Source organism: Mustela putorius, unplaced genomic scaffold, assembly GCF_011764305.1.
Source record: "Mustela putorius furo isolate JIRA1106 unplaced genomic scaffold, ASM1176430v1.1 tig00000580_pilon_pilon_pilon, whole genome shotgun sequence".
Lineage (NCBI taxonomy): Eukaryota > Metazoa > Chordata > Mammalia > Carnivora > Mustelidae > Mustela > Mustela putorius.
This window is the reverse complement of record NW_025421423.1, coordinates 8,652,051-8,661,963: the sequence shown is the minus strand read 5'-3', so window position 1 is coordinate 8,661,963 and position 9,913 is coordinate 8,652,051. Positions and strand designations below refer to the sequence as shown.

The following is a 9,913-nucleotide window of genomic DNA, read 5'->3' as shown; positions in this document are numbered from 1 at the left end:
AATAGTTTATAGAATTCATAGATTATATATTTTAAAAAATAAATATATCTTTTTTTGAAGAAACAACACTTGTGCTTAGTAGTACTTAATATCCATAACTTGTTAAGTAACATATACTCCTATCATTAATATGGTCTTTGTGGTGTTTGCAACTTTTGGCAGATAATCTTTATAATTAAATCTAGGAACAAAAAAAAGCCAAATGTTTTAAGAATTCAGTGCACAAGAAAAAAAGGCAGACGAAAATAATATTTACATTTATGGCCAATTTAATAATACGCATTTGTCTCTACAGGAAGCCTTAAGTTTAATTCATCAGGCTTTTAGTTCCAGTTACAAAGCAATGGGATGAGTCTCTTCCAGATTAATATTGTTATTTTCAAAGATCCTTGGTGGCTAACTGAATAGACTCATTTGCCTTTCAAGACAATTTGCATCCTTGTGTTTCTGATACTTTGTCTCCTTTATGTTCATTCTTGGCCCAGTGACATTTCTGATGACCTGACTTCTTTTTCTTTTGGATTTGCTTCCTGCAGGCAGGTGCACACTCAGAAAGACTACTCCTTTGCCTTATATCATTCAGATCCCCAACTTCATCACTGATTTCCTCTGTGGTCTTTTTATCTAGACACTGGCATTTGTTTTTTCTGTGCCTAACTGCTCTGGTTTTGCCGCCTCTTGGAAATGTAGCTTTTTGCCTCATTTCTTGTTTATTTGGGGATCTGGGTTTCTCAATCTGTAGGCATGTGAGACTATTACAGTGGCTTCCATCTTGGGAAGTACTCTCACTTTTAGAAGAACACTTGGGTCTCTTCCCAGAAGTTGAAGGAAGTTTCGCATATTGGACTGCGGTCGAAGATGCTCTTCCACAGTTGGATTCATAACTATGCACGTTATTTTCTTTTGAGTGGTCACAGCATATATTTTGGGTGAAGCATTCACTTCTGTGACTTCCTCTGAGAGAGGGATTACTTGATTCTCTGCTTAAAGATCTCTCTGTAAGCCCAACACACCAAGATTTGGATCTGTGAGTACTGAACTGTGATGGTCTTTGGATTCTTCTACTGAAATGTGAACCAGCTTCTGCAAATTGGGAGGACTGTTTGCCCTTCAATCTCTTTTTTCTGTAAGAGCTCAGTTTCCTACTATTTCTCTTAGAAGAAAGGGCAATTTCCGAAATACAGCTCCAAGAAGAGTCTCTCTTTCTGAATTTGCAGCTTAGCAAGGATCTTTCTCTGGGCAATCTTCTTTGAAAAATCTTCGGTGAAGAATCTGAGTATGTATTTTTTTCTGCTTCTTTTTTCTGGAAGTTGATCTCCTGGTCAGGGCTCAAAATCCTTTCTTCTCTTAAATTGTATTGAAATGGCTGCCCCTGATTAAAAATTGCTGGGGAACTGAAAGTACATGGAGTTGTTTCACTCTTTCCCAGATCCTGGACATGACCAGGAAGCAACTTTATTCCTTCCATTTTCCTCTCTTGAACTTTTTTTTTGCAATTCCGTAAGCTTGGGCCCCTTTCCCTTGGTGTAGTATAATTCAGGAATATATTAGCAGAAGTTGTGCCTTTTTGATCTCCTGATTCTGGGTTGTCTTTGATCCAAGCATGGATTTTGCTTGCTGTTTTATGATGAAGCAGTGAGAATTCAGATTTCTTCAAGGAAGAGTTACCCTTTGGAAATGGTTTTAAGCCTGACAGAGGCTTCTGCACATTATTCCGTTGGTCCCGGGTATTTCTAGACTGACTTGTATCATGTTGAGATGCCAGTAGAGCCTGATCCTTAGACAAAGGCAAATCAGAAGCTGATGCTATGGACTTCTTTTTTACCCATGGTGAAATGGAAGGACATTGATAAATGGCTCGTTGGTCATAGGTTTCCATGTTGTAAGGTGAATGAACAAAACTGATAAACTCATGCAGAAAGTGGTGAGTGTGTTGTTGGAGATAAGGTTCCAGGAGGTGAATGAAGGACTCACTGTCCAGATCATATTCTGTCATGTGTTGAAGAATAGTGGATAGGATATTCTTCACTGTATAGCCATAATCTCCATAAACAGCTGTTAGTTCCCGTTTCAGCCAGGGGACCAGCCGATGTAAACAACCAGGGTTTCTCTTGAAATAATTAGCTGACAAATGCTTTTCAAGTCTGTAGCCTTGGACATGTGTCACCCAAATTCCAGAATAATACAGAGCTCTTCTGAACTTCATTACCACCTGATCTCTAAAGTGGCCTACAGACGTGGAATTTGGCTGGAACTTCCCACTGTCCCCAAACTCCCTCAGTAATTCCTGGACAGTCAACTCTTTCAATGGTCTGATTTTCCTTGTAATGCCCTCAGGGTTCAGACTGACAGAGTTGTTTTGAGAAGACTCCATGCAGCTTTCCTCCTCTGAGGGAAGAAAGCCTGAGTCTTCTTTGGTGTCACTCTCTGGCCTGGTGGAACAACACTGAGAAGGAAAGCACTGCACACCAGAAGAAAGCATGGATTTCTTTCTTGATCTTGAATATAAAGAGTCATTACGACTCTTGTTGAAACAGGGATTCCAATCAGGTTCATTCTGAGTACTCTCCAAGCAGTTAGGACACTCACAGTCAGATGAGAAATCAAATGGCATTGCCCTGGAAAGATTGTATTTCAGTTATATATGAGAAAAATTGGTTCGAATCAAGTCCTTATACGGCATGAAAAATATCTGTTAAAAACATTTCATGCATATTTCTGTAATATGGTTTGTCTCTTCAAGGGATAAATTCTAGAACAAGGTTAAGAAACAAACTATTCCCTCAAATTAATAATAATATGCTCAATAAAACCCACTAGAGAAAATCATTGAGGATTCAGGCACACTGATTTTTTTTCTTTCTTATTCAAATTAATTGTTGTAAATACTGAGAAACAAATTGGAAATATCAAAATTCATTATATTCTTTAACTTAGCAATTCTAACGCTAGAGATCTAATCTAGATATAGAAATCTACAAATATATATATATGTTGACTCTTTTGAGGTTTTCTTCATAATAACATGTTTGTTATTGTTTCAACATTATGTTGAAAACAACATAAATATCCATTAACAGAGAACTTGCTAGATAAATTATCCTTAGTATTTATTTGGTAGCCATTGATTTAAAAAAGTCAAGCCTGCATGTACTAATATAAGAACATGGCTGAGTACATCGTTAGAATGAACATGTTTATATAGAAGTATTCTATTATAAATTTTAGAGAATAATCATCTCTGGCAGTATAGTGAACCTGAAAAATTGTCTCACTAGGAATAAAAAAATAATGCTAGCTATTATTTATAAATATGGCTAATTATAAATATATCTAAGTTGAGTAAGTTAGTAAAATTCTGAGAGGAAAAAAATTAGGTACCCATGTCTGGTGTCTACTTAGGTACCCATGTCTGGTGTCCTCGAGTTTCGGTTCTGATATGGCAGCACTGATAGCCACAGATGACAGGAGACAGTGGACTCTTTCCAAGGGTGAATTTCCAATAGGAAACATCTCTATAAATCTATATACCTGAATGTCTACATTTTCACTGAAAAAGGTGAATTAAGGTGGGGAAGCACCCACACAAGAGTCAAGAGGAAATTTCAGCTGAGATTGTGTAAACAAAAACAATTAATATGTCTGCAGAGTAAATTCAGTTGTGTTTCCTAAAAACCTCAAAAGGATAATTTATTTTGAAGTTGGTAGTGACCACAGGCAATTGGCAGAAGCAAACATTCATTATCCCTGTAGAAGCAGAACTTAAACCCAGGTCTCATGACAAGTTTTCCCTAAGTGAGTTCACAATCAAAAATCACTTAAAAAAAAAAAAACCATTATAAGCATGAACCCATAGAAATAACAGGAAGCAAAAGTTGGCCCTTAAGAGAATCAGAAAATAAAATGAGTACAGAGGATGTGCATAACTGTCATCCTTTCTCCTGGAGCTTCAATCTATGCTTTCCAAAGTTAATGCTTTCACTAAGTCTTCATTCATCTTAAAAAATAAAAATAACAGGAATTACATTATTTAGCAAATTTACCTCCTAGAGATCCGAGTTGTCCGCACTCATTTGAGACTTAGCTGCTATTTTGTTTGCCTTAGAGACAGAATTTAGAACACTAGACAAGTTCTGCTGTGGACTGAGGAGAGACAACTTCAAGTTTTCCAGAGACTTTGACATCTTATATTTTCTAGCAATGTTCCAAGTTATGTTAAGATGCAAACCCTGGATAAAATGGGATTCAAATCCATGGCTTAGAGGTTTCCAGGGACTCTTTAATATTCTCATAGATTTTCTAATCAGAGCCAATATTGTAACAAGTGGTCTGACTCAGAAGAGAACAGTAGCAGTAAGTGGAACATGGGTTTTCCTAATGAATAAATTCTTCAAAAGAATAGTTACTAATCTAGTATTAATATTTGCATTTAAATCATTTAGTCATAAAGTTACCCTTTTCCCTTTAAATGCAAGATATGAATAGACTATTAGCATGTATGAAAGGTGATTAACCAACATTTCGGTTGTTTGTATGTAAAATTTTGGACCCAAAATTATTAAAATGTATTACTGGGGGACACCTTTATTCATTATAGCTAAATGCCAGTTAATATAGGCAACATAACTGGAAGGTCACTCAAAAGAAATTTTTTTTTTGCTTACCGTTATACTACTTTCAAGTTTAGTCTTGTGTACTAAGATTATTCAACTTCTCTCAGATCTAGGGTGAAAACAATTTAACTCATAAGATATGTGAGGGGTTTGATGAGCTACTTTGTGTTATGCTTGATAGCTAATAGCAGTTCAACAGAAACCTCATTTTAGTGTTATTTTGAGTCAGTTTCATTACAGATCCCCAAGACAGTACATCACCTTTTAAAAAGCATGTGTTTTATGTGATTTTATAATCCAAAATAAATACCATTTCTCATAAGTATATGGTAATAAAGAACCTCATATCCTCATACCCCTCATACCAATGTCAGCATTATATAGATGAAAGAACAGTATAGAAACAAGTTCTTATTCTCCTATTACCCTTGGCAAGTTCATATACACTCTCTGAGTCTTGGATTACTTATCTATAAAATGAGGTTTATAGAAAGACTCAAATGAGATAATAAATATAAAAAGGACTTTGTGAAAAAAAAATGCTTATTAGAAATAAAGTGCCCTCTGGGGTGCCTGGGTGGTTCAGTGGGTTAAAGCCTCTGCCTTTGGCTCAGGTCCTGATCCCAGAATCCTGGGATCGAGCTCCGCCTTGGGCTCTCTGCTCAGCAAGGAACCTGCTTCCCTTTCTCTCTCTCTGCCTGCCCCTTTGTCTACTTGTAATCTCTGTCAAATAAATAAATAAAATCTTAAAAAAAAAAAAAGAAAGAAAGAAAGAAAGAAAGAAAGTGCCGTCAGAAGATAATCTCATCTAAACACCATACTTAGCACATTTTTTTAAAAAAGTATCTGTTGAAATGAAGAGAGAAGAACTAAAAGAATGGTGAGAGAGAGCAAGGGAAGAAGGAAGAACTTAAGAGAGAGAATCATTCAGGTTTCTATATTTTGGTCTACTCTATTTCTTTCTACCATCAATATCTCCCTTTTCTTTCTTCTTATTTTTACTTCCTCAGTTCTAAATACATACTGAAAATTCTGAAGCAGCTTAGAAAGGAAGACATCATTGGGAAAGAGATCCACTGGCATCCAAAGTATGTATTTTAAAGCTAGGAAGATCTTAAATTGGCAATGGCCAGATGATGCTGTTGGAGAGGAAAATTTATATTTTATCCTTTAAGGTTCTTCTGACTGCTCTAAGAACTAAATTGACATGAAACAGATAAACAGGAGAAATCAAATTTAATAATGTACTTACAGGGGAGCCACATAAACATGAGAGATTCCAAAAATAGTCAAGCAAGATGAGGTATAGATGTTATTTTGGACTTAGGAATAAGGGTAAGGGTCTGGGGCTTCAAAGTGAAGGAATGCTATTCTCAGGAAAAATGGGAAGAATACATGTTTGGTAAACAGTGTTTGCTGAGACATGGAGAGGACTTTGGTCAAAATATACCTTGTTAGGTTCCTCCCTGTCTACCACACCTAGTTCATATTTTACTATAATTATCTCTGGTGTTAGCTCTCCTCTTGAAATAGGTCCTCTATCTAAATTCTTTCAAGTGGTTAAGAAAGAGGCAAAAAAGAAAAATTTCTTGAGTCTTCTGTTTCTTAAAAATAATCAGCCTAAAATAATTCATATGCCAAAGAGACATATTTTTGGGTAGCAAGTTTTACTCCCCTGTAATACTGCACAGTTAATTGGATCATGAGAAAGCAAGATCATTTATTTTCCTACATAAGTCCTGAGCTTGATACTTGAAAGTGTTGCTCATCTAGCTCTTTCTAAGTTCCATGGCTAAGCAGTTTCTCCATGTAAACACTATTAGGGCCAGACACTTCTTTGTTCTATTTTGTAGACTGTTAAGCACAATTCCTGATCCACGAGATGCCAGTATCACCCCCTACCCAAGTACAACAATAAAAAATGTCTAAGGTATTATCAAATGTCCCGTAGGGAGGCAAAATTGGCCCCAATATTCAAAACTACTGCTCTACAGTATAAGATTATTATCTTTTGAGACAGGGTGTTCCTCACAGGAACTAGAAGCAGTTCTGCTACCAAGAAGTTGTGGTACAGTCATTTGTGAGAAGGATTAAGTGTAAATTAATTGAAAAAATAGATAAACTTACTCTTCTCAAACCTATTTCAGAAAATAGAAAAGGAAGGAAAACTTCCAATCCATTCTATTAGGCCAGCATTAGTCTGATATCAAAATTGGATAAAGACTCTACTAAAAAAGAGAACTACAGGCCAATATCCATGGGGGACATAGATGCAAAAATCCTCAACAAACTACTAATGTGTTTTTCATTTCATTTATTGAACCCTTTATCTCTGGTGTGTTATTCCTTATCTCTGTGTTAAGAGCCTCACTCATGTCTTTCCCTCTTTTCTCAAGTCCCGTGAGTATCATTGCTTTATCATTGATCATTGCTTTAAATTCTCTATTAGGCATGTTACTTATATCTCTTTTGCTTTGTTCTCTGGCCATGGCCTTGTCCTGTTCTTTCATTTCAATAAATTTCTCTGTTTCCTCATTTTGTCTCCCTCTCCGTGTCTGTTTCTGTATATTAAGAAAGTCAGCTATGTCTTCCACTCTTGAAAGTAGTGAATTTATGAAAAGGAGGTCCTGGAGTGTTCTGCAATGGAGTGTCCCCTGTTCATCAAAGTCTGGCACTTCAGGAGGGTATCCTATGTGTATTGCTTGCATCCTGTTGTTGTGTCTAAGTCACTTTTCCTTTCAGTGTAGGCATCTGTACTGACTGTGCCTGTTGTGGGCTGTGCTCACTCTCTGTGCTGTTAATGGGACCCAGGCAGGCCAACTCTGAAGGGCTGTACCCACTGGGAAACTTGGGAGTTGGTGGTGGTGTTAGCAAAATTTGTGTTGGGTCACTAGTCCTATGCCATATCCCTTGACATATTGCGACAGCTCGTGGCTGGGCACCATGGTGCTGTAGGGGGCGCATGGCTGGGTGTGGTGGATAGTGGCAGCTGTATACCCAGCTTTTGAGCCCAGCATGTGACAGTGGCTGGGGGTGTGCAGTTGGGCACAGTACAACTGCTGTGTGCTGTGTACTTCAGCAGCCATACAACCAACTGCTGGGTATGGTACACATAATGACTGGGACCTGTGGCTGTGCACCATGATGCAGCTAGGCAGGGCCCCCAGTGACAGCTGTGCACCCAGCATGTCAGTGGGGCATTCAGTGACTTGTCCTGAGCCCTGGGCCAAGGCTATGAGATTTTGCGCAGCCCCATCTCCCATAGGTGGCTCTGTGCTTATGCTGGGGGTGAGTGAGGAAAGTAGCACCTGCCAATTCCCTCATTTTCAAAGAAACATGCTCAGAAATCATTATGAATAGATCTGCCTCCCTTTGGCCCCCAGTGTTGTGTGAACTACGGTTTTTATGTTCCTTCTCTATGCCCGCTGTGTCTCTTTCAAGGGCAGTGACCCAGCTATTACTCACTCTCAGGGCTCACCCAGTGCTGAGTCAGCTGAATTTTAAAGCTCCGGGCTCCAAGTTCCACTGATTCCACAAACTCACAGAATTCAGCCCCTCTGGTTTATAAAGCCAAATGTTGTGGGGATTAGTCTTCCTCGTGGGAGCTCCCTGGTGCAAGGCCCCATTTCTCTGCCCTTTTCCTACATGCTGCTCCTTCCTTTCTCTAGCAGCCTCATTCAGTCTTTCTGACCTTCCTAACCTTTTAGGTGCAGCTTTTTCTCTACACTTAGCTGTGGAGTTTGTTCTACCGGTCTTCAGATCACTCTCTGGTTTATTGACTTGTATGGGGATGGTATCTAGTTGTAAATGTGGGACAAGGTGAGCTCAGGGTCCTCCTACTCTGCCATCTTTCCAAACTCCTCAAGAACTAATCCTTTTATCATTTATATAATGTTCTTTATCTCTGAAACATTTCCTTTTTAAACTCTGCTTCGTTTGAAAACTCTATAGCTTCTTCAGCTTTCTTCTGAGTAGCATTATTTTGATATAACATTCTTCATCTCTTTGCTTTTGGTTTAAGTCTTTATATTTAGAATGAATTTCTAGTACACAACATATGGTTGGATCTTGCTTGTTTTTACCCATTCTGACAATGTTTGTCTTTTAGTGGTGCGTTTAGACCCTTCAGATTTAAAATAATTATTGATATTTTCCTTCAATGTCTACCATGTTTTTAACTGTTTTCTATTTGTTGCATTTGTTTTTGTTTCCTTTTTTTTTTTTTAGTATGTCATTTGATTCTCACAAATACCCCATAAAGGAAACATCTCATATTAATCCCCACTTATTGATGAGGAAGTGAAGATGACTAAAATTAAGTGTCTTAACCAAGATTACACCAGACAAAAATAATGGAGCCAGAATTTGAAAGTGACAATGTTCTTTGCTTGACTGAACATTATGTCCCGTATACTGAGTGATTTCAGCAATAAAATTGTGATAAAGCCTTCAAATCAAGTAAAACTCTATCCTCAGAATCTCTAAAATCTTTATGACTCCCCAAGGCTTTCTTCTCCCCCAAACCAACCTGGGAAGGCAGTATTAAGAACTTAGAATCTTTGCTCTAGTCAAATCAAAACACTATGAATTAATCAGTTTATAATAAATTCTAACAAGTTTAGCATGGGTGAAAGGGGAAAAAGCTTCATCCACACAGAGACTAGGATTATCCATGGAAACCAAGCCTATAGTTTCAGGGTGTCAGGTTTCTTAAAGACTAAGAAAAAAAAATTAGCCCTATTCTCAAGCCAGGCTGTTCAAGTTTTATTTTCCCATCGACTGAGATCATTTAAAATTACTGTTACAACCTCGCTCCTGAATCACCATCTCTTTTCCTATAAAAGTGCTTCTCCCTGCTTCCGTGGGGATGAAAGCAAAGACAGAACTGGACTTGGGCCCAAACCATAATTTTAGTAATTACTAAACCAAGTGACTGCAGCCATAATTGAGTCATTCAAAGCCAAATGGTAGCAGTAATTAGTTTGTCAAATTTGAATAAAAGAGCTTTTTTGGAGAGAACAAGTAGAGTTGAGCTAAGGAGGCCTGAACTGTCAGCCATGAAGTGGGATACTTTTTCCAAGCAAAGAGGGTCTTCCCAGCACCATGGTTCTCTTGTGTGACAGTGATAGATATTCCTCGTTACAGATTATGGCCTTGTCACATTTAAACTAATCTCTCTTCATGTCTTCAGGCCCTGCTCATTCCCCTGGGCAGCAGTCATCAATTTACATGAAGAGGCACCTAGGGAAGCACAGAATCTATTTATCACACTTGCAAAGAGTGTACTAACAGCGACTTCA

The 9,913-nt window shown here is 37.9% G+C and overlaps 1 protein-coding gene across 1 annotated transcript; it reads right to left on the bottom strand.

Moving 5' to 3' along the window:
* Positions 1–267: 267 nt before the first annotated feature.
* Positions 268–4,085, bottom strand: LOC101677270 (E3 ubiquitin-protein ligase Topors-like). The gene is made up of 2 exons (XM_004747727.2): positions 4,044–4,085; positions 268–2,618 (listed from the first exon to the last, which is right to left on the bottom strand). Exon 2 carries the CDS (start codon positions 2,612–2,614, stop codon positions 422–424), a length of 2,193 nt encoding a protein of 730 aa, XP_004747784.1. The 5' UTR covers positions 2,615–2,618; positions 4,044–4,085; the 3' UTR covers positions 268–421.
* Positions 4,086–9,913: the final 5,828 nt, after the last annotated feature.

Bases quoted from the DNA above. Each gene is read 5' to 3' on its own strand.
- LOC101677270 (XM_004747727.2), bottom strand. From the start codon at position 2,614: ATGCCATTTGATTTCTCATCTGACTGTGAGTGTCCTAACTGCTTGGAG.